General features: G+C 48.4%; 3 protein-coding genes across 3 annotated transcripts; 2 read left to right on the top strand and 1 right to left on the bottom strand.

Moving 5' to 3' along the window:
- Positions 1–543: 543 nt before the first annotated feature.
- On the bottom strand, positions 544–3,016 carry LOC135368716 (sentrin-specific protease 1-like). Its single transcript, XM_064602176.1, has 2 exons — positions 1,513–3,016; positions 544–898 (listed from the first exon to the last, which is right to left on the bottom strand). Exons 1-2 carry the CDS (start codon positions 2,824–2,826, stop codon positions 671–673), a joined length of 1,542 nt encoding a protein of 513 aa, XP_064458246.1. The 5' UTR covers positions 2,827–3,016; the 3' UTR covers positions 544–670.
- A 2,036-nt stretch (positions 3,017–5,052) lies between these two features.
- On the top strand, positions 5,053–7,504 carry LOC135367917 (uncharacterized). Its single transcript, XM_064601015.1, has 3 exons — positions 5,053–5,501; positions 6,140–6,380; positions 7,131–7,504. Exons 1-3 carry the CDS (start codon positions 5,113–5,115, stop codon positions 7,431–7,433), a joined length of 933 nt encoding a protein of 310 aa, XP_064457085.1. The 5' UTR covers positions 5,053–5,112; the 3' UTR covers positions 7,434–7,504.
- A 2,095-nt stretch (positions 7,505–9,599) lies between these two features.
- On the top strand, positions 9,600–13,217 carry LOC135367916 (uncharacterized). Its single transcript, XM_064601014.1, has 3 exons — positions 9,600–9,698; positions 11,334–11,483; positions 12,990–13,217. Exons 1-3 carry the CDS (start codon positions 9,632–9,634, stop codon positions 13,208–13,210), a joined length of 438 nt encoding a protein of 145 aa, XP_064457084.1. The 5' UTR covers positions 9,600–9,631; the 3' UTR covers positions 13,211–13,217.
- Positions 13,218–13,587: the final 370 nt, after the last annotated feature.

The following is a 13,587-nucleotide window of genomic DNA, read 5'->3' as shown; positions in this document are numbered from 1 at the left end:
GTCTCACAAGGAGTGGTTGCAAGCAGAGCATCGAACCGAACCAGAACCGAAAACCGGATTTTTTAACTGGAACTGAACCGCAATTACTAACGTAACCTAACCTAACGTAACCAAACAAATCTAAAAATTTTGGTTACTGATTCGGGATACCGGTTCAAATTAAGGTGGTGTGGGGATTCGAGCGATCTGCATGCCTAGATTGACGGCATGTTGCTTGGGGGAAGGAACGAAAGAAGGTCCTGTTGGTCGAAAAACAAAAATAAATGCACAAAAAAGGTAACTAAGAGATGTTGTATCATTTTTAGTGGCTACCTATAATTTTGTAGCATACTAGGACCTCAAACCGGTTTACAACCTCTGAACCAGTAATTGAACTGATATATGTGAACTCCGAAGCTGAACCGGAACCGCACCCGAAACAAACCGAAAAACATTCCGGTTCGACGCTCTGGTCACAAGTGAGGCAACCTCACTACCCTGTGCAGCAATGTGCTGCCTAACAAGAATGAAAAGGAGCAAAACTACGACGGCTAAACACGCTGCTACAAAACAGAAAGTCTGTTTAATTGCACACTCATAATTTAGACACCAAATAAAATATTTTATACCAGCATTCTTACAAAAGATTTTACACTGTCTTAGTGAAAAAGGGGTAGTCCTGGTGCAACGACTAACTGAGTAGAGACTTGTGAAGGATCTCATACACCATCCGCCTCCGCAGGTAGGGCATGTCCTGCTGAGAAAAGTTAATACTCGCTCCCCGCGATATGCACTCTGCGTACTGGCAGACAAACATGCCACAGTCACTCCCGTTCTTCTGGAGAGGAATGTCCCTCATGACCACCATTGTCCACTGGCTTGTATCCAGTTCAAACTTTCGCTTCTCCATAGATTCTTCCTAAAGAAACAGGAACACACTTTCAGTCGGTGAAGGCTACAGAACTTTCATACACAAAAAGTCACATGATAGACAACCTGCGTATTTCAAGCTGGTATGCGCTGCTGCGGCTCGGAGGCAAACAAAGTTGAGCTATCACAACGCCTAAGAGGGCTCGGCGCACGATGATGCGATAAATAAAAAAATTGGGGATGCGAGTGACGACAAAGGCAGACTGGCTACCCTAGAACACCTACAAATGGTGAATACAAACAGATTAACGGGCTAAAGTGATGGCTTGCGAGAGTTTACCTAAAGTTATATTGGATTACATACAGGGCGTTTCACGCAAAATAAACCAAAGCTTAAAAAAAAGAAAAGAAAGATTCATCGCACACTAAAAAGAACGGACTGCATAGTGTTACCAGAGGCGTGAGGATACTCAAACTATTTTTTATTTTGTAATTTATTAATTAAGTGAATTTAATTAGTAAATTTTTCTTTTATAAAGATTAAAGTCAAAATGTCAATGAGAAAGTTTTAGTGGGCTCTCTGTGCTCCTTTAAATATATATGAATTTTGGAGTATTCAAGGACCAGTGGGAACCATGCTGGTACGGTACCAAAAAGTTATACCTGCAGGTATTCCCTGATGGTTTCCAGCACATCCATGTCAGAGCTGCCACCCATGGAGTCATAGTAAGCTATGTGACCCTTCCGCAAGTCCACTGAGGAAAGGCACCAGTGAGCGTGGAAGTGCAGTGGTACGAGAAGAATGTCATACGAAAATATGTCAACCTTCCTTGTCCACCTTTGCACTGACTTGTGACTACCCGCAGCCAGTCTTGGATAAAAGAACGTGTTAAATGCGTATACTTTCGCCAGCTTCGGGTTCTCCTGCGAGCGCTGCATCAGCAGGTTCATATAGAAGTTGATAACCTCGTCGTTCAACCAGTTTAATCCTGACAGAGTCTCCATATCACACCGGCGGATTGTCAATCCGAAGGCAGTCACAAGGACTTCGTCGGCCGGGAAAGCTACCAATGCGGCGTTAATCTCCGCGTGCATCGCTTCACTCAGCTTCGGCATCTTCAATCTTCCTCGGACACATCGTGTGGTTCCTGTCAGTTTTTCTCGTTCCACACGCGATTTGTGATATACATCAAGTATCTGCTTCAGGTCCTCCATCCACTGCGGAGACTCCAACATTTTCATTTCTTGCACTGACGACAATCTCTGTCTGGCAGTAACCTTCGGGGGTGGTTGTTGAACATTACTGGTGAGGCATGACCGCTTTTGCAGGCTCCACGCATGCGGTGAATCTAATACTTCTTTACTCACGACTGAGCGTTTGGCATCCACTTTTGCGTGCTGTGGGCCGTGCTCATCGCTGAGACGTGACGCTAGTTTGCATGTTCTACGTGTGAAGTGCACTCGACCCTCGAGACATTTCTGAAGAATTTTTGCATATTCCTCCCTCTCATCCAGCCGGATTGGGTCGGAGTACATGGTGCCACCACCTACTTTGCCCGGCTTACCGCCACTTGTTTTGTGCGTTGCATTGTAGCGGGGAGCGCTGCGCATTTTCTGTCCTCTCACATCGTTAGCGTTGGAGGACGTGGTCACTAGGCCACCATTCTGCCGCACCGGTGCATAGCGGACACTTCTGACGGACGCTGTCATCCTGCTGTGCACTTTCCCAGCGAAACGTAGCTCACCGTCTACCACTTCTACGGGTCTCGCATGGCGAATAGACAGTGTTCTATACAGAACTCTTACCCTTTCGCGGTACGGTTTGTTTAGGGCCCACTCTGTCCAGTCTGACAAGGAGTGACTGCTTTCAGGTCTGCACCGGCACCATGCGGGTCGTGCTTTACGAGTAAACGAAAGCGTAGCGTCTGTGTACGTTTCGAAGGACGCAGAATGGATGCAAAGGCTTAGATCGGACATGGAAGCTGCGTTGCGGCACACACAGTAGACACCCGATGAAAAATTACAGCGAAATTTGGTACACTACGATGGACATCACAAGAATAAGCAACAACATCCGATGGCGCCAAAAAAAGACGAGAACAAAAAAGAAAACAAATGCTGAATGGTGATGATGACATCGTACATGGTTGCCAGACGGCATCGATCCCACATATCGGTGCGGCGAGGCATCGCATCGCATCGTTCTCGAATACAATACCCCGTGACAATACAAAGCCCCACAAATGACCAGCGAGGCGAAAAAACAAAGCAAATAGTTCGTCCTACTGGACTTGGTATTCCAATTTTTTTTTTCGATTTCTCCTTGTTTTTTTTTCTTACAAACAAACAAACAGTATTCCAATTTACGTATAGACAGCCAGCTTTCACGTATTTTATCTTTCTATTTTATAACTTAATTTATTTTTTTGCAACTTCAGCCACGAACTTTCAACACCGAAAACTTCGTACGACAGCCACGGGTCTCGCTTCTGCTTTTTTTTACTGAATATAGCAGGTCTGTCTTCTATGTGCGTAGTGTGAGATTGTACAACCCGACGGACTCAGCCAAATAGCTCACACAGACGCACACAGAATCGGCACGTAAGGATCAGATAACGCGAGCAGACAGGCATCCGGTATTTTGAACACCTGTGGTCGCTCTTAGCGCTCTCTCAGGTTTCCGGTCGGCCGAGGAGAGAATCAGCGTCTCGGCCTCGAGGCACTCTTTAAGTAAATTGTTAAAGTAAACTGTTCCCCTGCCTCAACTCATAGTAGCACCACGGCACCACTGTCGTGTTACAATGTTGGGGAGCCCAGGGGTAAGGAAATTTATTGGGTTGAGACACTTTCATAGATGTGGTTCATTATATCATGGACACATTGTACTGCACGCCAGAATGCCGAGGAAGAGGGAATTATTCTTCTACATGTCGTACTTAGCGGGATACTAGATACTAGTTCTCGAACACACTCTCGAGCAAAGCCACGACGTCACAGAGCACAGAGTTGCGTCCATTCCCATTGGCAGCCATACGCACGTGACTTTTCGCGCGCTGCGTCACTGGCAGCGGTGAGTGCTGTGATATCGGAGCCGCATGAGTTTCGGTATTCGCGGTACCCATTTTCTCCACTTCTGTTACCTTCTTCGCTGTGAAACTTTTAATGCAGGTAGATGAAGTGGTTCCAGGACAAAAGCTCACCGGGGGCCGACAAAAGCTCACTGCACCAATGTGTGAAATACGTAAAAGGCTCTCCTGACCTAACCTTGGTCAGTCTCTCTGGTGATCTTTTGTCCGCCCCCGGTGAGCTTATGTCCGGTGAGCTTTTGTCCGCGCCCCAGATGAAGTATCTTTCGCATCCCCGCTAAGTTGTCAGTTGCCACGTGTTCGCTAACAGGGCCGTAGCAACAATAAACGTGACCCCCCTGTACCAGCGCCTTCCTGTACCAGCGACAGTAAACTGGTGCAGTGTGCGGTCAGAAGAATTCTCATGCAAATGCAAAGATTCGGATATATCTCTCCCTTTCCAAGTTGTTGTAAGGCAGTGCCAGTCTTGCGCTTACTTCCTTAGGTGTCACGGAGAAGGATACTATATAGAGAGCAAGAAAAGGAAGAAACACACGTGTTTTTCTTGCTCTCGACCATCGAGACCACGACTTCTGTGCTCTCGGCGGTTCCACGCCATGAAGCCACGCCGCCTGGGCACAGCTCTATTGAGCACAGGTATCTGCATCTACTTCATCAAAGCTCACATTAAATTAAGTATTTCATATAACTTCAGGAGAAATCAATCTGAAACCAAGACACGTGTGAAACTATATGAAATGTCGAAATATGGCAAATCGTCAAAAAAGCCAGAAAGTGGCCCACCTTGCACGAATTACGAGCGGCTCACCAGGGGGTCTCATTCAACGGACAGGACACACACTCACTATCTCCACATTCTCTCTTACATGTTTTCTTAAAACGCGCACACAAGCAAACGGCGGCATATGTGTTCTCAGGCACCTCAAGTCTTGTGCTGGGGGTGCTTCTGACAAACACGTACGGACAATCTGTCTCCGCAGGCTATTCCGCGTGCGGCACCATTGAACTCACACTACATATAAACCAAGCAGTCGAATTCCACATATCAGATGTGGAAGGCATTTTGTTATTATGTCCTAACGTCCCATGAAACGTCGTCCCGCCATCTCCTTGTTGCACACGTTTGGAGGCAGAAGACGAAGAAGCAGCTTGGAAGGAACACGTTCCATAGCCAGCCATGCGAGGTATCCTTACTGTTACCGTGACTCTTCAGCTTGTCCGATGGTCGACCTGTACCACACCCGAGCCTGTGGGCGCTCGCGTGTCCTGGGACGCTCTGTACTTGCGCTCTGGCGCCCTCAACCTGACGTGCAGCGTGGCCTTCCGCACTTTTGCTCACACGCGGTGGTCCCTGAACGGACGTCCACTTGAGGACGATACCGTGCTGGAGACCATCCTCACAGGACGTCGCGAAGGAGGCCTCATGATGCGTGCTCACCGACTCGAAGTGCCCCGTCTTCAGCGTCTGCCATCGCCGTCAGGGCTTTACAACTTTTCCTGCGCTGCAGTTGCTGACGGGGAGCTCAGCTGTGGCTCAGCGTTCGTGACGACGTTCTTTCAGGACAGGTAAACGTGTTCAGATTTCTTCAGGATAATCATGCGAGTAATATTTCGTAAAAGGGCATTACTTTAGTAGGCCCGATTCTTTTTTATAGCGCGACCGTTTGCACTCTAATGACTCTATATCGGCTTCTACCATAAAATAAAATAAAACATAGAAAACGAAAAGGGAGCATGGTGGAACGAATGGTCAGGACCAGGAAATCTCTGTTTTGCAAGAAGGAAAAGTTGACGTCAATTTAGGCAGTAGGACGATCCAAGGACCACCTGAGTACGGAATGTGTGATTGTTTTCGTGCAGCAGATGTATCTTGGTGCGGTCTTGGGTGGCTTGGCGTCGCGTGACGGTCTTATAGCGGTCTAGGATGAAAACTACCTGTTGAAGAGGATGGTTCGAAGCACATCAGCTGATAGACATGACTGTATTAGAGATGCTTTATGGTGCTTGACCATAGCGTAGGCATGCACGCGGTAATGCGAATGGTCACGCCAAGCGGTTATCAGTGTTAGATCAGTGTTGGCTATCGGCCGTGTTAGAGATAACACGAGCAAGGCGGCGGCTAACAGTGGAGCTAACCAAGCACCGTGGTCGCCGCCACTGTAACTTCGCTAATGTGTGAATAAGGCGCTTCTCCTGGTGTCCAGTTGCAGGCCAGGCGTCGATGACGACTGTAGGTCCCGCGGGGGCATCTGTCGTAGCGGTCAATGTGAGTGTGCACGACCTCGTCCGGTGCGGCTTCGTTCCCGACACACAACGTGCCGTCACTCTTCCCGCCTGGGATGGCCCTGCACCTACGATGAACAGTGTTCTTTCCTGGTGGCCGGCGCCTACTGTGGTATCACTCGCACCTGCCAGTGTGCTGCGGGACGAGAACCAGATGCCCAGGTACACTGTCTGTGCATGCCGGGGACGTTCATGTCCACGTCGTCACTGCGTTTGTCGTTGACCCGCATAATCATCTACTCAGTAGGTCTACATTATGCCAGGATTACTAAGTCGACAACTTTGATTTGTAGTGGACTTGTAGGAGATGACGTTTTGTCAGGCATATGCGGCGCACGAGAGCTGTTTGCTTGCTATAGCTCGCAAGTTAGTCGATCGTTGTTACTGAATAAAACAGGAGCTAGAAACACGGACAAGAACACACAGGATGACACTTGACATTCCTTAAAAGGAGTTGTCGAGTGAAAGGGGGAAATAACAGCCAGTCATATTTGAAGCATTATTTATACATTTCCTACATTATTCCCTCGACAAATCCTTTTAAGGAATGCTGCCATTAAACATCTGTTGATAGTGGAGCAAGTGTCGTCCTGTGTGTTCTCGTCCGTGTTCCTAGCTCCTGTTTTATTCAGTCATGTACCAACAGGCCCACTTTGCCATTTTGGTTAGTCGTTGTTAGTTCGTTTTTGTTAGTCCGCATTATTGGGCATGGAACGAATATGCGCCGTTAAGTCCGTCGGCCCGATCCTACAGTGCTCTTACATTCGTAGACTAGTTTTTTGACCATGTCCTCACGGTGTGCCCATAGGCGACCAGGCCTTCGGCGGTACGCACAGCAGTACGTTACATGGTGGACACAAGAATATGGTTTTGGAGTTGCGCTTTCTTACAGTTGTCTACACTCTTCTGCAGGGTCTTCGCTGCAGTGCTGAACAGAGTCAGGCGACTCCGCCACAGCCTTCGACCTGCCAGTCACACAGTGACTGCTCAGCCTCTCTACCTGCGGCCGTGTGTGGAGCAGACCATGTGTGCCGATGCCGTTCTCCAAAAGAATTGTGTCCACGGAAGGGGAGCCGGAAGGGCGATGCCAACGGCAATACGACATCGGTCCTACAAGAGCTACAACAGGGCCTCACCAGTAGAGGGCCGGCACACCTAAAACACCCTGCCATCGTGATCGTAGTAGCAGCTATCGTACTTGTAATGTTAATTTAGTTCATACCTGTCAATGTATATAGATATGTTAAGTTGCAAATCAGTGACAGAATGAATAGTTGTTGATTGTATTCGCACGATTTCTCGAGTTTAGGAGGATGCATGGGCGGTCCGAGATGGTGGCAAGGGATGGGGACGTGCCTCCCCTGTGGAACATCAAGGTCACTCGTGAAAATTGTGCGTTTTTTTTATACAAAGGCCGTCACGATTTTTCGCAGTTGTCTTAATATGAACCTCTGGACACCCGCTCAGTCCGCAGCGTTCGTCTCCACGAAAAGAGATGAGAGGGTTGCAAGCTGTTTTCCTTTGCCCTCCCCCCACCACATAGAAGCCCTTTGCCCTTGGAATACCCTTGGAAAAAATCATTGGAAAGCCCATACGATGATGGAAGCCTCAATGTAGAAAAACTGCTCTCTTGGATGTAGTGCGTTACCCAGTGTTTGACTGCATAGCTTCGATGTTTTTTTTAAAACCCGTTTTGTCGCCGCGTAGCAGCTGTGGCTATGAGCGGCATACAGACGTGGACAGATGGAGAGAGGACAGCAGGAAGGAGTGGGGGACAGGGGGTTAGTATGCGTCCTGGGCCGACTTCAGGGGAAGTCTGCCGATATTCTTCTGGAAAGCCTGCCGGAAAACCCAGGGAAAACCCCCAGACAGCACTGCCGGTGCAGGGATGCGAACCCGCGTCACCTCACAGTCTCTGCCTGGAAGGCGGTCCATAGTTTTGATGCGCAGTAAGTAGCAGTGAACGACGCAGCAATCAAGTGCCCATAAGAAGTGCTTACAGGAATCCGTTGATTCACTTGCAACTTGCCATCTTTCTTGACAAAGTGCTGTTAGTCGTACTTTTCCCAATCTCCTGGTTCATGAGAATTCTCGAAGTACCTATGTGTCCCCCCACATTGGATAAGTGTGTTTAGATTCATGAATGAAAGTTGTGCATCAACTTAACCGTGGATATCCTCCAGGGCAACAACAGGTCTGAGGCGTGTGTGGTTCTACGCGCTAGTGTTACCAACCGGCGAAGTATTTCGTGACACTATGCACGGGACTCGATGCAAAACTGAATACAGCGTAACAACCAACTATACATGACACAACAGAATTTCCCTGTGGATACTACCTACACCACTCCTTTCTTCTCGGCTATTCAGTTGGGTTTCCAGAGTGACCCAGCCGTCTAATTTTCACCGGGCCTTGTACAGGTACGTATACGCGACCAGTGGATTGGTTGACTTAGCTCCGTCGGAGAAGATTTGTTGCGATAAGTCGATATATGATACGCTTTTGTCGCATTCATTTAAAAGCAGCTAATGACACTTGACGGTTGGGTCACGATGCCGCCGACGTCATTGTTGAGCGAACATTCATCGATGGTTGCAGGTGGTGGTGGTCCCCGTACAGCAATAGATGTTATACCACGTGCTGGGACGCTGCAAACCACGCCGCAACCCTTGGAGCAGTCGATCTTGTGCGCAAGTTCTGTGCACAGGCACGGGGAATATACGGCCCAATCCAAACGACATGCAAGGCGCACTGCAGGCGTTGAAGCCTCCAGCGGGTTGGAGCATCCACTAAGCTCTGCTTTTGCAGGGTCAAATTGCATGTAAGGATGAAATCCCATGTGAGGAAAGCGAACACGGTAACTAACTATAGCACGGTATATAAGTATTTTTTCTTCAATCAATCAATCAATCAATCAATCAATCAATCAATCAATCAATCAATCAATCAATCAACTAGGTAATACACCGCTGTTTTTTTGTGAACTTCTTTCGCAATGTACACGGGCTCTGAACGGCACAGGTAAATGAGTCTAATATGTCTATATTTGGGGAGACCCAGCATTGCGATGATTGGTGGTGGTGGGTGGTGGTGCTAAAGAAAGAGCTCGCCCTTGTCGGCCTCACAAAGGTGGGCAACGTCACGACTAACGCTCTGTGGGGAGTGTGCGTCCTGGGCCGACTTCTAAGGGAACTGAGCCGACATATGTCTGACAGCGTCGGAGGAAAACCCACAGGAACAACACCAGACAGCACTGCGATGATTGACTCGACGTGCTCATATTGACAATACGCTTGCTTAGAAATGTGAATGTTCACCAATGACCGGTGGCCTAATGCGGGGACTATGGTACAATTGTTATCGATACTAAGGCACGTGCTTTCGGTTTGCGCCCGTCGAACTAAACAGGCAAGATGGCGTCCTCCTTGTACACATGCACGGTGCTAGAGCTTGTCGCTTTCCTGGTGCTATGCAAGTACGGTAAGCAGTAGGGTTAAAAAATTACGACCGTTTAGATAATTTGAAGATATAACGCGGAGCGACACTTTCTGGTTTGGTGCAGAACATGACTAAGGTAGTGCAATTTAGTGGCAGTAACAAGTCTTCAGCATGTCTGCAAGCCAAGAATGCACTGCGTATTTTTACCCAAACGGTCTTGCCTACTATATTGCACCTATATACTATACCGTAGGATATTGTAACGCGAACGCGCGTTTATAGTCCTATGGCGCTACTGCTTACCGAGTACAAACATGTAACGGTAAGACTGCTTTAGTGGGGTCCAAGACCGTCACTTCATAGCTGGAGAAAACAGCGTACAACATCCTGCCTCCTTCCTGGCAGCATGTCTTATTCATGGCATGCGAGTTTTCTGTGGCTGAGAAATGTAGATAGGGACATTGTGTGAGGCACACCTTCCGTATTATTTCGCACTGCATCAACAAGGTGAGTTCTGACGCATGTGAATAACCTCCAAGTTTTACGTGAATTATAGACTAAGTTACATCGTGAACAATCAGCTCAACTGTGCGCTGTTGTACATCCTCGTGTGCCCTGCCTCGTTCGCGTACATCAACGGTATCTACGTCAGTCTTTCGTAGGATATATTCACGTATACCGAGGATAAGCGTGTAAGCATATCGAAAATGTCACTGAAATCATTGTTCGATATTTTTTAGCTTTTCCGCCTTTTGTATACCTGAAATAAGTACTTGAATATGGTGCCTTGACGTCACATACAGTGTTCCTTACTCACTAGAGGAAAATCATGTTGTGGTTGGTTGGCTTAGTTGTCGCCAAACATATCAACGATTGATGGCAATGGTGTCGCACGGTCGGACGGCGAACTTACACATTTCACGGACAATTAGAATGCACCCGCATGACATGAAACAGGCGCGACTATTGCCCACGCAGACAGATGCAATGTCTTATTGAGGCTGTGCATGACGTGAATGACACGAGAGTAACGTCAGGGACTAGGGCATCTCTGTTTTGAATTGTCGCGTGAATATTACGGGCAGAAGACAGATGCGTATCAAACGTTTCTGAGGTTCTACCTTTCACGACGGAAAGTCCACGTACCGCCGGCGTATCTGAGACGACAGACACACAGAACTCTCAACCTTCAGGAACATGCAGGTCTTGGAAGCCATACATATCGTGAGCACGGAGTTGATGGTATAGCATTTCCCTGAGCACGAGGACGATGGGAACGTAACGGGTACATACAGAAATGGACAGGACGAAGATAATACAGGATAGCTCATCCATGACCTCTGTTACACCAGCTCACTTGAATTTTGTTACTTTGTTCATTTTGCGCACGTTTGCACTCACACAACACCGCAACGTTCCACATTGAACACAAAGAGAACACCGCTTTTCAGAACGATACGGTTGCTGCCTTCAGTTTGGCGAAGAACATGGCACGCACACGTCCTTATATTGTACTTCGCTTATACGGAAAATCGACATAGGCCAAACTTTCCCAGCAGCTCTCATATTATGGCACAGTTCAACGATTGAATGGACTGTGCGTGTGTGTCTGTCTGTGTGTGTTTAACCAAAAGTGAATGCCACTCATACGTGCTGTGTTGCGCCTTTGTCATGCAGATGGGACATCAGCGCTGCTCTGCAGTGTGTGCAACACTGTGTACGACGGGTCAGCGTGCAAGGACAAGCCTGAGCAGTTCGTCCGCAACTGCAGTGCCCATCCTTACATTGAAGCTGAGCCAAAGTACTGCCGAAAGGCATCAGTCGTATGTGCGTACTCGTATCGTGCGTAAAGTATACCAGACAAGGGCGTCGGAAGGTGGAGATAAGAGGGGCGACGGACCCACTGAGCGCAGGCCGTGGGGGCGTCGCCCCCTCTTTTGTGCATAGAGATCGGACAAGCAGTCTAGTATTCTCTATATCTATAAGGCCGATTTTTACAGGATTTGCACGTGTACTTGAATTTATATTATTGCAGCTAACGTCTCTTATTTTATTCTAAGCAAGGATAATTTCTTACTTTGCATGAACGTATTCGCTGGTACAGTTACCATGACGAACCCCCCTCAAGACTGTGGTACAAAAAGGGACGTGCACATACACAATTAAGTCTCAAACACAGCTTCCTTTTTGTTCCCCAGTCCGGAGGGTTTTCGTCATGAATATATGCCACCAGCTCGCTTGCTTTTTACCTATTTTATCAATATCAAATAGCATGCCATACTACATGCCCATCTGGCACGAACGTTTACGACATTATACTCAGTGGCGTCTTCAATTATAGTTTTGCAGTGCTTTACGCACGAGCAGCGTTGAGGACGACTGTAGCACGTGCCCGAACACTACCGAGGACACCACTGAGGAATGTCCTCATGCGTTCGTGCAAGGGGGCCATATTGGCATACTATTTGGGTTCTGGATAATCGCCTAACAGAGCTCTACCCAAGGAACGTCATCATGACGTTGGTAGACAGACTGAAACCGAAACAAATCGGAAGGGGATGGCGATTTCCATCCCAGTAGGCGATACATTCGTAAATAACAGTATCATACCACACGCAGAAGCAAAATCACGTACTCGCCGAGGGCTCCTCATGCTGAACAGAATAGCAGCTAGGACACAAGCCAGCTGGTGTAGACTAGAACATTACCCTGAATTTAGGTAAACGACACGGATGGAGCACAAGTGGACGGGAAGAGACTCGATTTGGGCCTCATCCCGTCCGGTTGTGTTCCGTCTGTGTCGTTCACCCCAAACTCAGGGTCAGAGCCGTCGCGAGGCGAGCTTGCGCTCGGGGCAGGGCAAGTCTGCAGCGCCCCCCCCCCCCCGCCTCCCCTCTCCCGTTGCCGCCAGAAAGTCTGTAAACAAAGAAAAGAAAACGCTTATTTGCACTGCCGAGGCCATAAATTCAAATTCTCATCATTCCCGCTTTATACCAGTACACCTGTCTACAACTCTATACTGTCTACAACTAACCTGCCAGGGCCTGCCGTTTGGCGCCCTCTCTGGAGAGGGCGTCTCGCACCCCCGGGGGGCGTCTCGCACCCCCGTCGCTACGGCTCTGCTCAGGGTAATGATTCAACAAGGCTCCTCGTGTTGTTTCTGGCGTCATCGCGCTGCAAGGTATAGTACTGGTGGTACTGGTGCTGTGCGTCACCCCCTTGTGTGGCGTCACTCGCACCCATCACACTCCCCTACTGACGCCACTGCATACAGACACATTAAAAGAACCCGTCAGAACATCTCCCTTTCATAATCACCGCTCCGTTGTGCAGTCTGGAAGCCTGAGATTGAAGAACGTGTGTACCGGTCCTGTGGCTACCTGCACAGCCCGAAGCCGTGTGTTCGTTTTCTCCCGCAAGGTGGGCAAACTTTACAATGCGAATGCGACAGCGGGGACGCATGCAACGGTGCTTCGGGGCTATCATCAACAGTTCTGGCGTTGATTACAACGATTGGTGCCGTGGGATGCATCCACCATTGGCTACATCAATAAAAAAAAATTCAGCAGTGAAGTGTTGTCGCTTATTTGAGCTAGAGTCACTAAATAGGTGACTCCTTAGTGACTCTAATTTGAGCAGCTCGGCATTATATCAGAGAACGCTTTTGTTATTCTGCGGGACGGATCTGCGACGTCTTGGACATTACAATGAAGAAGCAATGGCTCGTCTGTTTCCCTTCCGATACACTTTCGAGACGGCACCGGGACACTCGCATTACATCCAACATGCCACATCGATGCACGTACACTCTTAAAAATGAACTTCACCACATAGCACGCTCATAGCCAACCATCATCCCGAATGACGTTCTCGCCCCTGATTTGTTGAAAACGGTAGGCGGAGCCTATTCTGCGCCGTGCATAATGCCACA

The sequence above is a fragment of the Ornithodoros turicata genome, chromosome 9 (genome assembly GCF_037126465.1).
Source record: "Ornithodoros turicata isolate Travis chromosome 9, ASM3712646v1, whole genome shotgun sequence".
Classification (NCBI taxonomy): domain Eukaryota; kingdom Metazoa; phylum Arthropoda; class Arachnida; order Ixodida; family Argasidae; genus Ornithodoros; species Ornithodoros turicata.
The sequence above is the reverse complement of the archived record's forward strand: the minus strand, read 5'-3'. Positions and strand labels throughout refer to the sequence as shown.

Excerpts from the sequence above, each read along its gene's own strand:
- LOC135368716 (XM_064602176.1), bottom strand. The coding sequence starts at position 2,826 with ATGTCCGATCTAAGCCTTTGCATCCATTCTGCGTCCTTCGAAACGTAC. Across the intron at positions 899-1,512 it reads CCATCAGGGAATACCTGCAG|GAAGAATCTATGGAGAAGCG; the intron begins GTATAACTTTTT and ends CTGTTTCTTTAG.
- LOC135367917 (XM_064601015.1), top strand. The coding sequence starts at position 5,113 with ATGCGAGGTATCCTTACTGTTACCGTGACTCTTCAGCTTGTCCGATGG. Across the intron at positions 5,502-6,139 it reads ACGACGTTCTTTCAGGACAG|TTGCAGGCCAGGCGTCGATG; the intron begins GTAAACGTGTTC and ends CCTGGTGTCCAG. Across the intron at positions 6,381-7,130 it reads GACGAGAACCAGATGCCCAG|GGTCTTCGCTGCAGTGCTGA; the intron begins GTACACTGTCTG and ends ACTCTTCTGCAG.
- LOC135367916 (XM_064601014.1), top strand. The coding sequence starts at position 9,632 with ATGGCGTCCTCCTTGTACACATGCACGGTGCTAGAGCTTGTCGCTTTC. Across the intron at positions 9,699-11,333 it reads CCTGGTGCTATGCAAGTACG|ATGGGACATCAGCGCTGCTC; the intron begins GTAAGCAGTAGG and ends TTTGTCATGCAG. Across the intron at positions 11,484-12,989 it reads CCGAAAGGCATCAGTCGTAT|TCTGGAAGCCTGAGATTGAA; the intron begins GTGCGTACTCGT and ends TCCGTTGTGCAG.